General features: G+C 38.9%; 3 protein-coding genes across 6 annotated transcripts in view; 1 reads left to right on the forward strand and 2 right to left on the reverse strand.

The window, feature by feature from the left end:
* Nucleotides 1-186: 186 nt before the first annotated feature.
* Nucleotides 187-2,256, reverse strand: LOC109030491 (peptidyl-prolyl cis-trans isomerase FKBP2). The gene is made up of 3 exons (XM_019041478.2): nt 1,803-2,256; nt 1,045-1,157; nt 187-567 (listed from the first exon to the last, which is right to left on the reverse strand). Exons 1-3 carry the CDS (start codon nt 1,968-1,970, stop codon nt 423-425), a joined length of 426 nt encoding a protein of 141 aa, XP_018897023.2. The 5' UTR covers nt 1,971-2,256; the 3' UTR covers nt 187-422.
* Nucleotides 2,257-9,652: 7,396 nt separating this feature from the next.
* Nucleotides 9,653-20,445, forward strand: LOC109030486 (probable cytochrome P450 6a13). Of its 2 annotated transcripts, none has more exons than XM_072296809.1 (6): nt 9,653-9,829; nt 11,601-12,112; nt 13,946-14,346; nt 15,688-15,915; nt 17,937-18,188; nt 19,072-20,445. In XM_072296809.1, the coding sequence occupies exons 2-6, from the start codon at nt 11,640-11,642 to the stop codon at nt 19,245-19,247; spliced, it is 1,530 nt and encodes a 509-aa protein (XP_072152910.1). In that variant the 5' UTR covers nt 9,653-9,829; nt 11,601-11,639; the 3' UTR covers nt 19,248-20,445. The 2 variants fall into 2 exon arrangements, with proteins under 2 accessions (XP_072152910.1, XP_018897014.2); XM_019041469.2 differs by having other exon boundaries at nt 9,654-9,829; nt 11,569-12,112.
* The window catches only part of LOC109030487 (uncharacterized), a 46,359-nt gene continuing 44,027 nt past the window's right edge, over nt 20,188-22,519 (reverse strand). For all 3 annotated transcript variants that reach the window (XM_019041471.2, XM_072296807.1, XM_072296806.1), the window contains one exon: nt 20,188-22,116. In XM_019041471.2, coding sequence (XP_018897016.2) covers nt 21,955-22,116 — 162 coding nt within the window. In that variant the 3' untranslated portion in view covers nt 20,188-21,954. The remainder of the gene's footprint in view (nt 22,117-22,519) is intronic.

Below are 22,519 nucleotides of genomic sequence, written 5' to 3' on the forward strand. Positions count from 1 at the left end.
TAATACATATGACTGTTTTACTTTTCATCGATCAGGTTCGCAACATTAAATTATGATCATCCTTAAAAAACAATGACCCCAGAGAATGAAATTGCCTATTTCTCTCTGTTTTGGATTCAACGAAGGTACTCATTTTTCCGAAATTGCGATTTCCAGGAGATACTGGTCAAATGATTAAAAATGAGATACTTGGAAATTTAAACTTTAATTTTAGAACTCGCAGGATCTTATTTTTTGACAGGCGCAGAGAAAATGATTCAATAGGAACACTGTTAATGCAGTTTTCACATTGCAAGTAGAACCAAAAATACAAAATTACAAAATTCAATAGGAAAACGTATTGAAAAAGTATACATACAAGTGAACGATGTAAGTATTTAGTTCACAAACATAAAAAAAAAATTCTTCACAGAAAAAAATGACTAGAGTTCAGTCTTCCGCTCTATTAGTGTCAGCTCTACTTCAAAAATTAGTGTGGCATGTGCAGGAATTTTAGGAGGAGCTCCATTTGCTCCATAGGCAAGGTCAGGAGGAATGATCAGTTTACGTTTCTCTCCTTCACACATTCTGGTGGCAAAGAGAAATAAAAATTAACATCTTCAATACAGTCATGCAGTTATATTAATAAACAAAATGGTTTCAGAAAGTCAAGACAAGAGAAAGTCCTGCTACTACTGTATCACCTTGTTCTGGCGGGCCCACAATAATATAATCATTACTGACATGATCCCAAACTTTTCCTCATCTGACTACCGTAAATGCATAGCCTGTAGCCAAGTAGGTACTGCCCTGCTAAAAAAGGGCACACTGCATACAGGAAGGAAGAATGTAAGATCAATATACTTTTTACTTGAACTATTGAAGGATTAAAAGAAAAAATCAGTTAATACTTGAATTAATCATTGAATAAAATCCATACCAAAAATTGCTTTAAGGTAATTGTTTGAGTTTTAGCATTTCTCGTAAAAGTGTCCTTGAATGTTAAAGAAACCGATTGTTTGTACGTTTTGATTAGGTAGCTCTAAGATAAGCCTTTTTACTTACCCAATTAAACCTTGGTCCCAGCCTTTGATGACCTGCTCAGCTCCTAAAGTGAACGTCAGAGGTTCTCCCCGGGGAAGACTGCTATCAAAAACAGTGCCATCCTCTAATTTACCCTGGATTCACATGAAAAACAGAAAATGTAAGTCCTTGAGAAAAAGCATAGAAAATTTTGATTGTAATTTACTGGTGCTATTTTTTTAAAGCATCACTATTCAAGAGGGTTCTAACTTAATCCTCAAATTCAGGGAATCATCTTGATGTTCATGTCTAATTTCCGGGAGCTATTAAACCATTGACTCATTTGACAGACACAGAAATTCAAGGAGTCAGGATGCAACAGACATACGCTTTATGACAGTGTAAGTCAGCAATCACATAACTCGGTTTGCGACGTTCCTGACTTCCTGTTATACTTTATTTCTTAAACGGAAAATTACTAAACAGCAATTTTTTAAAACTGCCGTGATTTTTCTTCTCTGTACGCATAAAATTCTGCATAAACTTCAAGGAATGATGTCAATTTGTTTTCCATTAAAAAAACAACATATTTGAAGGCAGAGATTTTCAGACACCGCGAACGAGATGTGAATTTTGTAGAACGCCAATTCATAGCATGTACTTAGTGGCTCTAGCACTACTTAACAAACATGTGCAAAGATGTTATCACAGCACTGATGATGGGCAGGTTAAATACTAAATGATGCAACAGATATGATATCAAATCCTCAAAACAAAATAATGTAACAAAAGGAATTTACCGTATAATGGATATGGACAAAATCACCCTTCCTGGTCTTTTGGTTACAATTCGTGCCTCTTTTCGTGATTCCAATCTGCAGTTTCTTTTTCGGTTTACCATCTGCATTTGCTGCTACATAGGTCACAGTAATCGCAAGAATTGCTAAAAGTGTAAAATTAGGCCTCATTCTGTGCGAGATGAAACAAGTTTATGGAAAGATGCCACACAAATGATTACAATAATAATGGTTTACACATCAAACTGAAACATAGACACCTGTGCAAACATTGGTATACCATTCTACCGGCGAACAGCAGAGAACATGGAACCGACTATAAATTTACTGATAAATCAACACCAGAAAAAATTATGTTCACGCACCTATAATAGAAAATAATATAATAATATAGAAATGCTATAAAAATCAGTTCGTAATTGTTCGCAGTCTCAGTCTCACTTGACACTTGGCTTGGCTTGGAGGTTATGATACTTAATGTAAATATTTATGTTTTCTTATCAACACTTTTGCATTAGCCAATGAGAGCTTAGCTCAGCCAAATTGGAGATAGAAACTTATTGACCGGAAACGGAAACCCACAGACCGGAAATCGTACGGAGAGGATTTTATAATGATGCTACTCTACTGTTTGCGGAATTAATAATTGTTACAAACTCATTAATTGAGTTATTCAAAACAATTCACTTGAACGACAGACTGAGTTTGTTCCAAGACATAATTCGATCGAGAAATGAAACAAGTCTCTATTTCTATATTATTTCTCGATCACTGTTCGATCGATTCTTGCAGATATTTTAATTTTTCACTTCAGTATTTACTTCCTTCTTCTTCTCAATCTTCTTTCCATTATTCAACTCATTTCTTTCCTCTCTGCTTCTTATTTTCTGCTTCATTTTTTCGTCCACCCTACTTCTCTTCTCTTCTTCTTACTATTCGCAATGTCTGCAAAAAATTCGCTCGGAGGCCGTCTGACTGTTGTATGGGAGATAATACCATACTATTCGACCACGTGCGTGAGAGCTCGTGTTGCCGACACTGAAATTGAAGGCGAACTTACACGCCGTTCATGTAATTTTTTCCTGTGTGGTAAATAGTAATTTTTTGCGCGTGTTCTGGGCAAGCGTACACTTTCACAGTGATGCTTCTATTCAACTTCTTTCTCATTCCTCTTTTTCTTGTTCTAATTTCAGAGATGAGAGACTTCTCGACGCGTGTTGATGACAACGAGATGACAGGGGGACAACCATTCGTGAAAATGAGACAAACGAAACTAACAGGGGCAGACTGGTAGTCGAAAAGTTAGGAGGAGACCTAAATGTAAGGGCCCCTCCTGTCGTTCAGGGGCCCCTCTAGGAAGGTCCGGGGGCCCTCCCCCGGTAAATTTGAAAATGTCACACTTTTTAAACACGAAGGCATTATTGGAGTTGGATTCTACAGTACTGAACTTCAAAATAACCCATTCTCAGGTTCATCGGGGTCCCTTCATCACGAATGCTTTTGGCGACCTTCATGTCTCTTAGAGACAAATTTTCAATAAGGAATTCGGGGCCTTTTAGTGATTGAAGGAATAAGAAAATTACAACATTACGGGAAAAAAACGATGACTCGAAAAAAATTCGCCGCGGGGGCCCCTTCGAGACCTCCGCGGGAAATTGTTAGGGGGCGATCGCCTCCCCGCCCCCATGGCCAGTCCGCCCCTGGCGGCACAGGAAAGCCGAAAAACCAAGCGGGGACGCTACTTCAATATTAAACTTCCATCGCCTTGCTAAGGCGCAGGGATACAACTATTTGAACTCTCCGGAACGCGTGAGGTATCACGCCTCAATTGAAGGCGTTTTCGAATCTTCTGTATTTACATGACGAGACTTTCCAAATTTGTTTGCATTATATTGTAGATTTGAGTTCCTTTTATTATTTAGTTAAATTATTCCTGCTTCTTAATTTTTAATTATTCTGCAAAAACTATCCATTTGCGAAATACAACCCTGGCTTTAGCGCCCTTAAACTACGGCCTTAACGGTCGAAACTGCAGTAGCGGCACAGGAAAGCCAAAAAACCAAGCGGGGACGCTGCTTCAATATTAAACTTCCATCGCCTTGCTAAGGCGCAGGGATACAACTATTTGAACTCCCCGGAACGCGTGAGGTATCACGCTTCAATTGAAGGCGTTTTCGAATCTTCTGTATTTACATGACGAGAATTTCCAATTTTTTTTGCATTATATTGTAGATTTGAGTTCCTCTTATTATTTAGTTAAATATTCCGGCTTCTTAATTTTTAATTATTCTGCATCAATTATCTTCTTGCGAAATACAATCCTGGCTTTAGCGCCCTTACATTACGGCCTTAACGGTCGAAACTGCAGTAGCGGCACACAGGGGCGGACTGGTAGTTGAAAAGTTAGGAGGAGACCTAAATGTAAGGGCCCCTCCTGTCGTTCGGGGGCCCCTCTAAGAAGGTCCGGGAGCCCTCCCCCGGTAAATTTTGAAAATTTCACACTTTTTAAACACGTAGGCATTATTGGAGTTGGATTCTACAGTACCTAAACTTCAAAATAACCCATTCTCAGGATTCATCGGGGGTCCCTTCATCACAAATGCTTTTGGCGACCTTCCATGTCTCTTAGAGACAAATTTTCAAGGAATTCGGGGTTTTTTAGTGATTGAATAGGATAAGAAAATTACAACATTACTGGAAAAAAACGATGACTCGAAAAGAATTCGCCGCGGGGGCCCCTTCGGGACCTCCGCGGGAAATTGTTAGGGGGCGATCGCCTCCCCACCCCATGGTAGTCCGCCGCGGTAAACTAACACAATAAGGAAAAAATAATAGAGGGAGGGAAATGATGCGCATTGATGACGGCGCAGAGACACAACTATTCGTGCTTGATGGATGTCCATATTGCATACGCAAAATTGAAGGCGTACAATCGCGTTAGGCGTGATCTTGCAATGCTCCGTTCTATGCTGCAAGTGAGACGACGCTCAGATTAGGGAGAAATATTTAAAAAACGAGGCGCGTTTACGCCTTTCCTATCGTTGGCTGTTATGCTCAGGTAGTCGTGAAACACTACTACAAATAAGACAAGTGGATGCAATGCAATATGGAAATACAGCGAGGGAATAAAGGACGTACTTTGATGACGGCGTAAGGATACAACTATTCATGCTTCCTGGATGTCTGTGTTATTGCATCTGCAAAGTTGAAGGCGCGATTGCGCGAGGCGTGAACTCGCAATGCTCCGCTCTACGCTGCCAATGGAGAGGAATGGAGGAGGCTAAATGTGTGAGGAATTTGCGATTTGACTGTTGATTCTTCTGTAAAAGTTCGCGAGAAACACGATGGTGCCACTGGTTTCCTCTGAAATCAACTCCCAAGCTCAAAAAAAGCTCTCAAGTTGAGACCAAAATGGAGGGGATAACTCACGCTATCCTCAGAGTCAACCTCTACATCAAAACAAAGTCTCCATGCAAAGATAGGGCGCAAATATATTGACAGGGCTGCCACTTTATTTGGGGACTCTAAAACTGAAAACACGGCATCACTGCTAATGTATTTGCTCCCTATCTTTGCATGGAGAGTTTGTCTTGATGTAGAGGTGGACTCTCAGGATAGAGTGGGATATCCCCTCCATTTTGGCCTCAACTTGAGAGCTTTTTTTGAGCTTGGGAGTTGATTTCAGAGAAAATCAGTGGCACCATCGTATTTCTCACGAACTTTTACATAAGAATCAACAGTCAAATCGCAAATTCCTCACACATGCAACATCTCCATTATATGTGCTCAGATTCGGGAGAAAAGACGTAAAAGAAGGCCCGCATACATCTATCTAACTTTCAGCTGTGTTAATTGACATGCACTCGATTTTCCTTTTTTATAAATTTGATGTCGATTCTTTTTTTTACGATGTATTTGTCTTATACCTGAAAGCTCGTATGGACCAGCCCCATACAACCCGCGGGGAGGTAATCCAGGATGACGCGAAAGGTCTAAGGAAATATATGCGGAGTTTCTCGAAAAAGGCATAAGGATTGCGCGAATAGAGACCTTAACATCTGCTGCAGGAATGCGCGAATTTAAAATGGAGTTAATTTTAAGTAGAAGGTTGGCAAAACAGGAAAGCAGTTGGAAATGCCATTATGTTAATGCATCTTTATGTTAGCGCTGGTTTAGGTTAGTTTTTGACAAGTCATCGATGTCTTACCTTCTGATGATAAATGAAGTGAAAAGATTGAATCTTGGTCGTGGGTATAGAGAACTTCCTAACTTTTCTCTGAGAAAATATTTGATCGAGAAAAACGAAGCAACGTTGGATTGCTCATACGGCGTCGAACCACAGCATAGGCGTTATAAGCACTATTCTTCAATGGCGCGATTTTTCTATCGCAAGCTAATCGAATAATCGCGCCGAACGCAGAGCAGCCGGCGTTAAACGTATATTAGCTCCTGCATGACTGCATGAATACTTCTCGCATTACGCCAAAGCAGTGCAGTAGGTCAGTGGCGTAAAACGCTTATTAGCGCCTACAGGACTGTAGGAATGCTGTAGGACTGCGAGTCATCATTCTTGAATTATTAAAGGAAAAATATGTATCTTCATTGTATAACTATTCAAAAACACGGATGATATTTAAATATTTTTTGGTTACATTGAATAGAATGAACGAAAATATCGCGATGAAACTATCGATACTTTTATTTGAGATCGTGTATGTAAATTCGCAGAAACTGTTTAATTTGAAACCTGTGAATTTTCCGTACCAGAAAAAATCACGCAATCCTATGCATCCCCAAAATGGCATTCGCGTTTCAAAAAGTGGTCATGTTTAAAAAAAAAGACTAGGAAATTTCGAACAACGAAAAAAAAAAAAAAGTGAATTCAGCTGAATATTTTCGATGCATGGTGAAACTTTTCAGTTGTATGTTATTCAATTTTCGAAGAAACTCGTGCTAAAGAACACGAAACTTCTGGGTCACTTCAATAGTTAAGAGCCGTATGACCTGACTACCTTTTGATACAAACGAAATTTGGATCCATCTTTTTAGTGTGGGAGGGGAATTATGAAAAAATCAATATAAAATACATTAATATGCGCTCAACCCTACAAGCAAATGGTGCACAATAAAACGGAAATTTTATCTTTTCTGGGACCCAAATCGCATATTTCAACGGAAAAATCGCGATGGTTTGAAATTAGGTCTCGATTTTTTTTATGATGTTTTGGCGATAAAATCGCTAGGATCATCAATACCGAGCAATTATCCTCGATCTCGTCGCAATTTCATCTCTGTAAAATCGCGTTCGATAAAATCGAAATTTTATCTCAATTTATTACGATTTTTTGTTCGACATATTGCGATTGCGATAAATCACCGTCGATAGAATCACGATTTTTTTTTGCAAATTCATGCGATGAAATCGCAATTTTCATCCGATAATATACAATAAATCGACGTCTATAGAATCGTGATACATTCTACGATCAAAACGCAACTTATCGCGATCATATGCTATTTGGGGATGAGGGATTTCCGAAGCAAAGTGTTCAATTCTGCCCACACACTGGTTTCAAGAGAAATTGAATTTTATGTAACAGTAATGTAAAAGCTCATTTTCTCATTGGTTGGCGAGTATGTAATACAATATTTTATAACTTAGATTCATAACAGGATGCCGCTCCACCGCGCCGTTGTGCGTTTGATGATGACCTTGACTTTGAACTTTCTCGACGAGCAGCTTATCAGTGTATGCTTTCATTGAATGCTTATCAGTTTTGCTTGAACGTGTATACATGAAAAACATTGCAATTTTTTTGCTCTGGTTAGATAAAGACGTACCTAAATACTAAAAATTGAAAACGGGACAGCGGGCGTATGAATTTTTTAACCGAATAATAACATAAAAATTATATAAGAAGTGTATCAAGTCGCATGCACTATAAAAAAAAACACAGCCTTGCGGATAATCTCTTGCGTGTCTGAAAGTCTAAATTCTCAGAGGAAGCATTATTTAATTCCCAAATTTATAAATCTCGAAAAGGAGCTAAGTATATTAAAGTCAGGTAGAGTCCATCCGGCCATAGACTGTATAGTCTGTAATACACGCATGAGAAGCTATTACAAAATTATAAAAATGATCATTTATTAAAGAGGATCCAATTTTTATAAATTCAGACCGAGTAAATAATCTAAAAGAAGTACCAATTAACCCTCCTCGAAAACCAAAAATAAAATACAGCATAATATATCCCTACAGGATTCATTTAAAAATCTCAAATTTTCATGTGATATTATTAGTCAAAAATTGCTGAAGAAAATATTGGCTAGGAGAAAATGTACGTCGAAATTTTTCTTTGAAAAGTTAAAGTTCTGAGTCTGAGATAGGAATTGACTCACGGCCACTGACTCACGCCCTTACGCAAAAATAGATTCATCTTGGGCTAAGTTCACATTCAAATATCGATGACCATAGTGGGAAACCACTTATCTCCATTGTGATGTTTCAAAATTTCCTCTCCTATGTTCCTTTTTAAAGAGAACTTTGTCAGCTTTATGGCTGGAAATTCATGCAAAATATTCTGCTGATATAGAGAAGCAATATCAAGGATGTTTTCGAGGAATTATATACAAAGAAAAAAATCAAGTATGACAGGGAGTCTGTAGTGTGGCAAACAGAGATACGTGGTTTCGCACTTTGGGCATCGATATCTCAGGCATTGTCATTCGAAGTTTCATGATGTTGAAGTTTAAAAAGTCTCCACAAGAGCCACCTAAATATTTGGAAGTGAATAAAAAATGTGAGCAAATCATGCGGAATCCCCTTCGCTATGATTGTTAATGATAATTAATGGTTATTGAAATCTTGTCATAGATTGGAGTGTGATTAAGACACTGTTAAGAAGACAGACGATTGTTAATAAGAATAATGACAGCATGCGTTTGAAGGACGTTTCCTAGCTAATATTTGTACAACAAAAGACAGTTACTTGAATCCGTTGAGAAGTGTGACTCGTTTTCAGGTGTATTTTTTAATCTTAGTTCGCCTTCTTAGTTTACCTCTAGTTTCGCTCCTCGATCCATTTTGTAAGAAACGTTTTCCAGCTGACAACACTAGTTTTTTACATATTTTTGGTCGATTCCGCAGTTAAAAAAGTGCTGATAGCTATTTTTTTTAGACGATACGGCGATTTTCCATAAAACCCTGTACCTAACAATAATATGCTCGTCATACCGTTTTGGGCGATTTCACAAGAACCGGGAAAAGGCATGTTAGGTACCGGTAGTTATGAGCTACTCACTGTAAAATATTTGAAAACCAAGGTGAAAAATAAACCAAAAGTCATAACTAAGTTGCAAAAAGAAAAAAAAAATTAAATTTTCTCATCATTGCACAATTTGCCTGATAAATGTGCAAAATTTCGATCTCCTTGCTTTCACGAGAAAAACATAATTTAAAACGGATTAGCGAGTCCAGTTCGAAAATCACAAGCGGTACTAAAAACGACCAATGACCATGCTCGGACGTTCATGACGAAATGTCTCAAATATCACCAATCCGCGAGGATACTTTCTCTGGGTGAACGTAAAAAGTAATAACAAATATGGACTCAGTGAAACAGGTCTAGAGAGTAAATCTCCCCATCTCCTGCATCCATTCATGACGGTAAAATCGCGAGACCGTTACGCAAGCCAGGTAGCGTATGGATCTATATCTAACTTTTTTCCCCTCTTTTTTTTTTCAATTGAGTTTTCCATTCGCATATAGAGATAATGGGAAAACAAGCTTGCGATTCGCCCGGCTGAAGTTCAAGTCATAACGTATTAGATGAAGAGGGGGGACTCTTTTTATTCATTACTATTTTCTAATCAAAGGAGCCCATTTTTCACGTAACGCATACATGTTCAAGTCCTTACAGGATACGGGTGTGCAGGGTCATAACACTACACGCAAAATTGATATCGTTCTACTCGTCAGTTTTGGGAACTACGCTACCTGTTCAAGAGTTTTTAAGCAGATAAAATTTACCGTAAGTAAAACGAAAAATAGAATTGATATATATCTATAACTTATTTTATGATTCGTATGGTGAAGTTAGTACTTATGGGATTAAAATTTAAATCATTATATGTCAACGAAAATTATGTGCCGCTTGTTAGAAGTAGCTATAATTTATATTCTTCGCAGTCTTCTAAGTTGCATGAGGTCTTCATTTTTCTCCCCCTTCCCAGTCTTAGATGAGGGTAATGCTAACTTAGTGTCTCGATGAGGAACAATAAATAATAGAAAATACTGAAAATTAAAGCCTCTAATTAAGTATCCACGAAGAAAGCGCGAGAAATACAAATTCAAATTTTCTCTAGTTCACTATAATTTTCTGGTTGAGGGTTACACTCAGACGACTCGATACAGGCACCGTTTCAAAAATCAAAAAGGGCCCAATTTACAAATTATAGTATTTTTTTATTTTCACGATGACTCACTCCAATTTAGTTTTGTCTTTGCTGGTGGTCTGATAATTTTTCTGATTAGAATATTATGTTCAACTCAGGAAGTAGATGTGAAAAGGAACCGTGTTACTTCACTTAACGTTTTTTTAATGAATGTGTCACTCACTCGTGGCATTTTGATAATTTTCATTTAAAATTTTTGAAATTTAAAAAAATCTTTAAAATTGACATAGATTAGCCTCTACGTTACTGGATTGTTAGTTTTCGTAAAGTGAGAAAGATATTCATTAACTAAGAAATACATTTTTAGAGCTCGATTTATTTCAGTTTACGTACAATGGGAATATAACATGATGTATACGTATTATTCATCACGTGAGAATATTATCAGTTTGAACGTTGTGGGACCGAACTGGCTCCAAATTTTTCAGGGGACAGGTCCCCCAAAAATTCAATTGGGAGCTTCGTCTAATAAAAAGGAGAAGGTGTTTTCAAAAGGACCTTTAGAGGCTCTGCGATATCTCTAAAAAGTGCCGAGTGAGGCCCTCAAATTTTGTCTAAAGAGACCCTCTGCAATAAATTAAGGCCCTATATGTTCACAGCTCAGGAGCGATCGCCCCCACCCCTCAGGCCTAATCTGCCCCTGCCACATCTGTAAAATCATCATTTAACGGTACCTACATATCAATGACCAAAGTGTGAAACCACATAACTCCGTTTGCAACTTTGCGGACTTCCTGTCATTCTTTATTTTTCCCTTCAAAAAATAGTCAACGCAATTTTTTGAAAACTTACTTGATTTTTCTTCTCTGACAGCAGAATATTTTATTATGATTTCCAGCTCATGCAATAGGTGGCTTGATTTTCTACGGAAAAATAAATTGGTAGCGGAAATATTGAAACACTGCAATGGAGGATACGTGTTTTCGCTTGTTAGCCATCGAACTAAAAATTAAGGGATCAAATGGACGTATTTCTATCAAACGGACCTAAGCGCCATAGGGTGAGGAAGGTAGAGGGGGCTTGGATTGGCGGCGGAATCGGGCGTCCGGCTTATTCCGTCCTAAACTCGCAATGCTTTTCCATGGCGCTTAGGCCCGTTTGACAGAACGCGCTATCCGGGATTCTAAATTCCTCAAAAGGAACTCAAATTGGCGCTTAGTTCCGTTTGATAGAAATACGTCCAAATAAAACCTCACTCAGTTGGTAATTTTTGTCGTAATTTTTTCTCAGCGCGTAACCTCTATGTAATGAGGTTCTCTTTTGACAACCTGGTAAACCCTTATATTACTCTTATTATAATATCTTTGTATTTCAGTGTATAATTTTTTTTGTGAAACTGCTACAAAGGCGTGCTGAAATCTCGTGGGGTGCTTTAATTTGACAACAATGCTGCCCTTACCGAGCCTGGCGCTAAACTTGGCAGCGTTGCTCCTGCTTTTGGTGGCCTGCTTCGTATTTTACGTGAAAAAGACCCATGTCCACTGGAGGCGCCGGGGTGTACCCTTCCTGAGGCCGACGCAAGACGTCGTCCTCTCACGACGCAACAAATCCCTGACGATCCAAGAGCGTTACCGCCGCCTCGCACCTCATCCCTGCGGGGGCGTCTGGCTCGCTGCCAAACCCTACCTCATCGTCCGCGACCCCCAGATCGTGCAAACGGTGCTCATCAAAGCCTTCTCGCACTTCACTGATCGTGGCCTCATCATGCCGGAGGATATAGACCCTCTCAGCGCCAACCTCTTCAACCTCAGCGGGGACCGCTGGAAGAACATTCGTATTAAGCTCATTCACAGCTTTAGCGCTGTCAAGCTCAAGTCCATCTTTATACTTCTGGAGGAGTGCACCAAAGTTCTAGACAAGTAAGCCCGGTTTTCTGAATTTTATTTGAGGGGCTTGAAGGACAAGGCGCATAATTGCAGTTTTTGATATATCGAGGAATTCGTGTTCGAGGGTTCGAGATTACATGGATCCTCATAGGCGGAAAGAAAGGTCAAACCGACTTTTTGATTCTTAAAAATTGGGATTTTGGAGCGATGTTCTCAAAAAAGATATGCATTAAGACTTGTTTTAGTTGAAATCATCAATATCGCAGTTTTTTCAAGAATTGCACTGATGCGCTTTTTCCTCCAAGCCCCTCATTTTTAGAAGAGGGGAGGATTGATTTCAATCAATTCGTCTGATAATGATTAGTTATTAATGCTGATAATTTAATAGCGATGACGTCCTTGGATACTCACTATGGTATTTACCCGAAACATTCGGCAAATATCAGGATACCTACCTATGCATTTGTATGATTGGCAGAATTGAGAAATTAAAAACTGCGATTTTTTTTGAAAAAAGTAAGATTACTAAAATTAACTTAAAGTACATAGATTATCCTCCGCTCTAATAAAACAGAGAATAAAAGCAAACTACAAAACTCTCAAGTAGAGGAGGCAATCCTTGAATAGACACGGCTATTGAGAGACATGAAAGCCAGGGCGCCTTCAATTTTTTTGAATGCAACCGTGACAACCATAGAGTACGAATAGTTGTATCACTGAAGGCGTTGTGAATCCCGCCGCGTCGTGTCGTGTCTTTCGGCCAATCTTTGGGACCAAGACCAATGAATCAGAGGAGAGGGTAAGAGCCTAAGAGGTTAGGTATCCAAAAATATTTCCTCACGAAATTTTAGGCAGAATATATTCAATACTTGTCTAAATATGTGTATCTTGCAAAGTAAGTGAAAATCACTATAAAACTTCTTGCTCGGAAATCAGAATCAACCTAGGTCGATCGGCTATCGGTGGTAGATTTACACCTTCATCAAACCACTGATATTTCGACTCTGCTCTCAAAAGCAGTTTTTTCTCCTTTGATGCGTGAAACATTGAAAATTGTCTAGGAAATTTCAGAACTGAGCTTGAGCTGACATTCGAACCTTGCCAAGTACACTGAGATTAATTTTACGTCGAATTCAACAATCGACTAGATTTATTTCAAGCAATTAACTTTTTTCCTAATCATTTCCTAGATAACCAACTCCAAATCATCCCCGTTTTATCTGCTAATTTAAAAATTACATACAATTTTTGTGAGAAGAATCTTCAATTCACGTCGAAAAGATAAACTATTCACGTAACATTCATGTGATAACATGAGAATTCTTTGTAATGACTATACTGGCCTTCTTTTTAATAGCGTAAATGATGTAAAATGGATTTAATAATGATGTAAATCATATGACAATTTATTATGTATTTTCCATCCAAAAAAAAAAAAAAAAAAAAAAAACACGTCTTCTTAAAACACGTCTATATTACGACGCATTTAGTGAAAAGTTAGACGGAAGATGTTTTCGTAACAGAAACTAGTAAGTAGCTGAAACTTGGGGAAGACAAAAGCACTAAGGATGAAATCGTGAAGAATAGAAAAAGCCTTCACTTGTAGTGCTGAAAATTTCGAATAATCACCTAATATGAAAATTCAGATTTTTGGGGGCAATTTTGAGGGGCCACGTTGGCGCCATGGCCGATTTTTTAGGCGCATTTGGCGCGTTGGCGCCTGTGAGTTTCGAACACTGGTTCTTATGTAGTCGTCCATCTGATTTTGAATACATGTACATCCCATCTTCATGACTTAAACTTTTGCGGTCGTCCTTCATGTGTAATTTTGGGGTCATCCTTCATGTGTAATTTGCTTGAACGCAGGTACCTGCAGGAGAAGCTGAAGGACGCGCCGGAGCTGGAGGTGCGGGACATGATGATGCGGTTCACGATCGACGTGATCGGGACGTGCGCCTTCGGGTTCGACTGCAAGACGATCTTCGACGCGGAGTCCGAGTTCCGGCGGGTGGGCCTGAAGTTCGCCCCGAACTGGGTGCGGATGGCCCTCCGCGAGGCGGTCGCCGCCGTCCACCCGCGCATCGTCTCCTGGCTCAACTGGAAGAACATACACCCGGAACTCGAGCACTTCTTCACCCGCGTCACCGAGGACACCGTCCGCGCCCGCAACCAGAGCCCCCTCAAGCGCAAGGACTTCATGCAGCTCCTCATCAACGTCCAGGAGGAGGAGAGGAAACTCCTTCAGGGACAGGATCCCAAGGATCAAGGTGAGTCCGGTCTGACTCTAGGTCAATAGGTCCTTGGTTCGAGTCCATTGACGTATAATACAATCTAGACCGCGCATTGGACCCGAATTTAGGCGGGGAAGGTAAGACAGCTAGGGGGGTAAAGACGCGCCTTCAGCCTAGTTGATACCGCCGGATATACGAGCTAAGTGTACCCGTGTCAGGCAACGGCACTGATAAGACTGGCATTTCCATTGTCTCGGCACGTATTGCCGGTACACTTACTGAGTGTTGCTGGGTTGCCTATCGTCTCGCCTGAAGGGACTCTAGTCTTGCCGAAATTTCCTAATGCGCGCTCTAGATTGTATTATACGTCAATGTTTGAGTCCCGGTGGTGGCGACAAATTTTCATGGAACTGACGAGTGGATCTGCAGAAACAGATTCCACTCTGTCTTAATCCCTGAAAATTTAAAAGCCTGGAGCATTGGTGTGCACTAACCCTAACCCGATGCTAATTCAAGGTTGCGGAATCCTCATATGGAATAAACACCTCAAATAACTTTTAAAAAAAGGTTAGTCCGCCACACACTGAGAAAGAGTAACCGACATTGGAGAATTTCCAGGTGTTTGAAATCTTGTAAATTTCATGATAACCCTTTATTGCATACCACTGCATGAAATCAACAGATGGTTTTCGACCTAATTTCTATGCTTGAGTATTAAGTTGATCAAAGCAAGAAATGGTCTCTGGGAAGTACTATCAGTCTGATCTCCTAATTTTTTTTATAAAAAAAACACTAAAAAAAACCAACTTAGCTGCCTCTATTGTCGAGATATGTGGGTCGTCCAAAAAGTAAGGTTCCCTACCTTGTATCATTCGAACGAAAAAAGATAAATCAAATCGGTAAAAAAGGCATTATTAGACATACTTTAAGCTTTTAAACAAGCTCAAGTTTTTGAAAATCGGTTTAAGGGTTCGCGAGGAAACTCACTTTTACTGCGATAATCTCCTGTTTCTGGTGTAACCTCAGTCTCCTTGCCTACTTAACTCATGCACCATTGTCAGTCTTGAACTACTTTTCTGAAAATCATCTCTGTTTCCCATATTTTCCTTATGATTAATCTTTCGATTATCTAGTACTTGGTATTTCCTCCTTACAAGGCTCCACTACGGACCCAACCTTGTGTCTAATTGTATTTTTTTTTTTTTTTGAGGCCAAAAAATAATTAAAAAATAAAAAAAGTAACTAACATTCTAATAAATTTCTTAGCCGCAAAATAACAAAGGGAATAAAGCTCGTACTTAAACTCATTTTTTGTAAAATTTATGAGCATAATTATTAGGAATGACGATGTAATGAGGTGGTACGTCTCTTTTTCAGAGCCCCTGTTCACGGACCAGATCCTGGCAGGCCAAGTATTCCTGTTTTTCGTGGCTGGATTTGAGTCCTCTTCGATTACATTGAGCTACTGTCTCTATGAGTTGGCGTTGAATCCCGACATTATGGATAAACTGCACGATGAGATTCATCAGGTGCTGGACGCGCGTGATGGGAAACTTGACTACGACACGTTCAAGGAGATGCCTTACCTGGAGTGCGTCATTTATGGTAAGTATCCAGCCCCTAAATCCATTGACTGTCAAGCCGCTCGACTCCTTATAAATCATAAACATATAATGGATCTATTGCAGTTATTGCAGTTATTGCACACATCAAGAGGCACAGTTTAAGGCCTTGTCTCCACGGGACTTTTTTTTTATGAGATTTTCGTCTCAGATCCCGGGGTCGTATTACGAGAATATAAGTTCTATAGTATCATTTATTAACGAAAAATCGCGATATTTTGATGATAAGTTGAGATTTTTTAGAATTTTTTGGCAAAAAAGTCGCTAGGATCATCAACATCCACGCAATTATCCTCAATCTTGTCGCAATTTTATCTATACAAAATCGCGCTCGATAAAATCGAAATTTTATCTCAAATAATCACGATTTTTTTCCCGATAATATTGCGATAAATCGCCGTCTATAGAATCACGATTTTATTGCTTTATGTGATAAAAGCGCGATTTACCAGAATTTTTAACCGAAAATATTGCAATAAATCGCCGGCAAAAAAATCGCGATACATTTTCCGATCAAATCGCCAACTTGCCGTGATCACTGCTACTTGGGTTCGGGAATTGTTCACAGTTATGTACTTCCCAGATTGCAATTTTGCTAGTTTTCCTCAATTTAAAAAATAAATGATAAGTAATTAATAATTAGTGTGAGATAAAACCGAACGTGTAGCTTTACTCTGAAAGATGATTGTCCTCCCGAAGTTCAGCGTCTTTTAATCACTTATCAAAGCGAGATGCGAATAATCTGGGTGGGAATGGCAAAGGCCTAATGCCGTTCCGGTGAAAACTCGTTTCCCTGCTAAAAATTGGCGATAGGAGCTGCGTTTCAAAATACCATAGGAGTTCTTATAGCCGACTGGAGGAGGCGATAGAAAATCACATAGCTGGCTGTAGAAAGTGGAAAAAAATCATACGGCCGGGCTACACGAAGCGACAAAAAATTATACAGCCGGCGGGCTATAGTTCCTATCGCCGGGCTTTACTTTTTATCGCCTGGCTGTTGCTTTTTCGCCATCGGATATAAAAGACTATAAGAAATTGCGCAGAAATTCGTGTGCTTTGTAAATTCTTAAGTTTGTACGGAATCACCTTAATATTTACAAAATGCACATTATATTTTCCTTTACTACATATTTTTTTTCATCAATTAAAATGAGAATAATCCATACAGAGTGTGCAAAAATTTCAAAGTCATAAGTTGAAAAACGCTGACTCCACGAGATTAAATATTAGAGCCTGACACAAAGCGGAGCGGCGGCGCACTGGCGCCTACAAACCTAACAGGGATACTTCACGCATTGCGCAATGCGTGTAGTATCCCTGTTAGGTTTGTAGGCGCCAATGCGCGTTCCGTGCTGGCTGCCCGCCCGCCGCGCCGCGCCGCGCCGCAGCGTACCACGGCGCTTGAAGCAACTATTTCACACCAGAGGTATTGCACAGTATCATACGAAATTGAAGGCGCTCCAACATATTAGGAATGACAGGCATCCTTCAAAAGTACGGAGCTTTCCTCGCAAAATAAATCAAGATACTACGGCCCAAAAAGAGAGCGGTAGTCTAAGAACTCACCAAGTCCTAACATCCGTAATTAGTAACATTTAGCATACACTTTATCGCCAGGCTGTTGCTTAATCGCCATCGGCAATAAAAGGGTATAAGGAATTGTGTTGCCGGCTATAGAAGCTGTTGGAAATCTTACAGCCGGCTGTAGGTCTATGGTATTTTGGAACACAGATTCTAATGCCAATTTTTACCAGGGAGATGAGAAAGAGCCAACAAAACTGCTTGGAATGCTCACAGAATATTCTTCACTTAGAGAAAAAAATGAGGGAAGTTTTCAAGAAATGACATTTAGCATTTCTTCTTTTAAAAAATAAATAATGGCTGGAAGTCCGCAGCGTGGCAAATCTTGATTTGCGTTTTTGCAGTTTTTCCGCTGTATGAAACAATGCAGGAGGACGCATATTAGCGGGAAAAGCCATAATCGTAACCATTTGCATTTTTCAGAGACACTCCGAAAATACCCAACGCTCGGCTGGTTGGACAGGATTTGCACGAAGACTTTCGAGGATCCCAATTCGTCTCTGATCATCGATGAAAACACAAATGTGATAATCCCGGTTTACGCGTTGCACCACGACCCACAGTATTTCCCGAATCCGCAGAAATTCGACCCGGAACGGTTTAACGCCGAAAATAAATCAAGCATCGTCCCAGGCACATACCTTCCCTTTGGTGCTGGACCCAGAATTTGTGTCGGTAAGAAAATAATCTCTCCTTCTTTCTGTTGGTAGCATCATTTATGAATGTCCAAGAATATCTTAAACAGGAAATACTTACATTCAACAGACCATCGGACATATTATGAAATCGAGCACTACTCGGTAGCGATTCTTAAAAGTTGGCAATTTTGTTTTTTCTCCATTTAAATGTTTTTGTAAAACAATGAACTTTTCACCTATAATCGATATCTTTGATGGATTTAAATCGAGGAAACACAGTATGTCACCAACTTGCTGAACATCGCTACTATAGCTCTGCAGCACATGTTTTGTCCTAAAAATTTCACGCAGAACACGTTAAACTTTGAATTTTTCTAAAATCAACTCTGAAGTGAGAATTAAACTCTCTGATGTTATAATACAGGCAGTAACTTTAAGTCTCCCGCTCAAGTAAAAACCGAACAGCATAGGAAAATACCATGTTAGAGCTTCCTTCAGTAGAATACAAATATGGCGAGAAGAACAAGGAGGGGGGGGGGGGGGTAAATGATCTTCGTCTGAAATTGTTGTAACTTTAATTGGATAAATTTGGGTCAAAACTCAGATTCCCTAGAATCACTTAAAGTAATCCATCCTTTACCAATCATCCGTCAAGTTCTCCACCGAATGCTTGTTGATATACTCTTTGTTCTCCACGGAAAACGATTTCTTCGTTAATGATAAACGGGAAAATCCTTAAGATAACGAACAATGAGCAAGATGAAGAGACGTTAGTTACTTATCTACGTTCGCATTTTTGTTATTTTTGATTGAGTACATTTACAAGCCGAAATTTGTGTTTTTCACTGACATCATTAAAAAAAACCATCGTCTTCCGAGTATTCCTCCATAATTATTGACGAGTCTCCTCTTTTCTACAGGAATGCGATTTGCGTTGTTGGAGATAAAAGCTGCGCTGACACTGATCATCGGAAAGTACACGGTGCACCCAACCGAACGGACGCCAATACCCGTGAAATTCCAGCATCGTGCCTTCTTCAACATCTCCAACCAAGGACTCCACCTCCGATTTAAGGAAAGGCCGAAGGTGGCTTAAATAAATGATTTCTCATGCACACCGCGCAGTTCTGACTTCAGCGGGTCCCCGCTGTTTGTCATTTTATATCTGTGGCCTGATGAATGCATTCTTTTGACAAAAGATACCGTCGAGAATAAGAGTTAGTTAGGGAAGCAGCTATAAATCTTTAAGCTGACAGTCCATACGCAAAAGTAATTTGAGCTTGAAAATTACGCTTGTATTCAAATAAGTAACCTCCGTTTTTCTGTGAAATTTAAGGGTTTATGATCTGTTAAAAATACGCTTGCAAAACCTCCAGAATATTTTTGTGATGTTAATTGAATATGACAAGGAAGCAGTCAATCTCAGGTTGTGTTTTGAGAAAATCGCTGCCAATTCAGGACATCCATGCAATCAACTCAAATTTTCATCTTGTAAGAACAGTATTGTTAAAACATAATGAGTAAAACATATAATCGCGGGAAGTTTTCAACATTTAAAATTTCCATCAATTGAAGTCAAGAATAAATTTTTTTGTGCTCGCATTTATATGATAAATGCCAGCAAAAATATCCGTTTTGATTTTCCATAAATACTGAAAGATTTTCGTGACAAACAACAAAGTTTTAGAGATTACACAAATATTTTGTTGCCATTTTTTATTTTTCATCATATATTAATTTATTATTTCCGGAGTCCACTTACAAGTTTGGTCTAAACATTTTCTAAGGGTAGAAACCTCGTCAAGTTTAATACTGATACTTGCAGCGAACCGTTCTCAAAATTTACATTAATTTCAGAAGGATGTTGGTATTGTTGGTGCGAAAATGCGGGATTTCCGTCATTTTGGCGACAAACTTCACTTTCTATATTTTCACCACTTAATTCTACTAGATTTCATGCATTCAAATTATTTTATCCTCAAAGACACTGCTTAGTCATGAATTATGATTACTGCAGAATCACCAGACACTTGAAATTTTGGAGACAGACAGAGGGCCCGAGTGCGTTGCCGAAATGACGTCATTTTGGCGACGTGCCCCTCTGCTTTTGTCCAAAAACTTTTGTCCTTTTACCCGGAAACGACCCTTAAAAGATAGTGTGTATAAATGGGGGTTTGGGTGAAATGAAAATGTTAATGCATTTTATCTCTGTATTTACATGTTGTATATTTTTTCCACTCATTCTCAAGTTTTAATCATATTTACATCATCAATAAATTTTTATACAACTTGTTTATCAGACTGTGTTTCACAAAAATGTCCGATATTACGTTGGTATAGTAAGTCGAGTTCTAAAGGTGTTATTTGGCAGAAATTATACAGACTCATTAGTTGTCACTTACAACTAAAATACAACATTACTTCATAGAGACACATCGGGCATAGTTCACCCCTAATTTAATAAATAAATTAATTATTGTACAACGATAACAAAGTACGTTTCTACCTATAAGGTAATACTGTTTGATGCCGAAATCATGAAAAGAGAGAGCACATAAAACTACGGTATGAAGTACCTCCTATATTTACAAAAGTTTTTACAGCTGTTCTCTCACCTGCACAAATATATTTACAAGTGCAAAAAAGTATGTTGCATTTTTTCGGAGCTTTTAGAGTGACATTACTTTAGCTATTACCAAAGATACATTTTGCGATATCTTCGAATTTGGAAAGATAATGAATGAAAAATGAGTTAATTAACTGAAGTAGTAAACAAATCTTCCAATGATTCAGAACTTTTGTTGAAGTATTTACCGAAGCAAATTATTTTTACGATGTACGGTCATCGTATTTTCCATGTGTTTGTCATTTTCATTGTGCAAGTGAAAGAAGCCGCAGACGGAAGAGGATTACTTTCTTTCATAAATTTCAGCAATCTTTTTTCGCAGTTCATCGGGAATATCACCGAGCGACTAAAAATACAATTTATCAATAAATAAGTAACTAACAAACAACTTTTAAGAATAAATAGGTGAAAAAGTGAACTCGAAGTTATGTCTTCGAACAATCATGCTGCGTCTATATGACGCCGTGCGTGCCCGCCAATGGCAAGTTCAAAGCCAGGAGATATTGCGGTTTATCAAAACTAGATTGAAATTGAATTGAGAGGTTATCGACGGTTCACGCGGCAAGCACAAGCGGGAAATCGTGTCGAAATTCCCCAATTAAAATTTGATTCACACGCGTAGAAATTGTTCTCTATTATCCCAATTATTCTTTTAGATGAATTGCGGTATCATATCAGTGTTTTCTTCCTATTCTTCTTTTTTTTATGAGACGATTGAACACCTTGATTGTGCGTTGGGGAAATACGCCAAATAATTTTAATCGAACTGTGTAATTTTCCGCCGAGAAGGTAGGTAGGTACTGAACATAGGTGGGCTTACATCATAAGGGTGAAGGGTGATGAAATACCGTTTAAAAGAATGAAATAAAGAGAAAAATCGGAATTCAATTTCCCGGACGTTATAAGTAAACGACGAAATAATTAAACGATTTTTCCGGAATAATTACGTCATATCTTTTGATACCAACTCAATGTTATTTAAGTCGTTTCAGTACTAGAGTATGTGATGAAAGCTCACATTATGCATTCCTCGGAGAATTTTCCACTCGACAAGTGCTGCTGCGAAGGAACCGCCATCTACTTTGCATGGCTTAAAATCAGGGAAGGATTTTCCGTATTGAACAGTTAGCAACGAGATTGTCAAGTTCAGAATGAAGACATGATGTGACTAGGAGATCTATATCCTCTGTGTGACTTGTCGGATCCAGTCTAAGTAGTAGGCAACTTTAGTGTAGACCCCAGGAACTCCATATTTACCGCAGCCAACGCCCCAACTGACAATACCGACCACTTGCCAAGTGCCTCCACGTTCGCATACCATGGGACCGCCGCCATCACCCTGAAATCATTTCTCGGATTAGTGATTGGCTGGGAATGGTTTACCAAATCGATGAATGAAATGCCAAACCACGTATCTCCGTTTGCAAAGTTGCAGACTTACTGTCATATTTTATTTTTTCCTTGGGAAACTAGTCCGAGTAATTTCTGGAAAACTTCCTCTGCATTTTCTACTTATGTTAGAAGAAAATTCTGCATACTCGTAAATGACAAGCTTTAAAGTTATCTTGTTGCTTTTTAAGAAAATGTAATAGGAGCAGAAATTTTAAAATACTGCAATGAAAATACTTGGTTCTGCACTTTGAGCATCGATATGGTATCCGTGTATATGATATTAGTAAGAAAATAGCGCCAGAAAATGCTGCAATCATTCAGCTTCAGTGTGACTGGATGGGCTTGGAATC

Source organism: Bemisia tabaci, chromosome 2 (genome assembly GCF_918797505.1).
Source record: "Bemisia tabaci chromosome 2, PGI_BMITA_v3".
In the NCBI taxonomy this organism is placed as follows: domain Eukaryota; kingdom Metazoa; phylum Arthropoda; class Insecta; order Hemiptera; family Aleyrodidae; genus Bemisia; species Bemisia tabaci.

Excerpts from the sequence above, each read along its gene's own strand:
- LOC109030486 (XM_072296809.1), top strand. The coding sequence starts at position 11,640 with ATGCTGCCCTTACCGAGCCTGGCGCTAAACTTGGCAGCGTTGCTCCTG. Across the intron at positions 12,113-13,945 it reads TGCACCAAAGTTCTAGACAA|GTACCTGCAGGAGAAGCTGA; the intron begins GTAAGCCCGGTT and ends GCTTGAACGCAG. Across the intron at positions 15,916-17,936 it reads CCTGGAGTGCGTCATTTATG|AGACACTCCGAAAATACCCA; the intron begins GTAAGTATCCAG and ends TGCATTTTTCAG.
- LOC109030491 (XM_019041478.2), bottom strand. The coding sequence starts at position 1,970 with ATGAGGCCTAATTTTACACTTTTAGCAATTCTTGCGATTACTGTGACC. Across the intron at positions 1,158-1,802 it reads TTGTCCATATCCATTATACG|GGTAAATTAGAGGATGGCAC; the intron begins GTAAATTCCTTT and ends ATGTGAATCCAG. Across the intron at positions 568-1,044 it reads TGGGACCAAGGTTTAATTGG|AATGTGTGAAGGAGAGAAAC; the intron begins GTAAGTAAAAAG and ends CTTTGCCACCAG.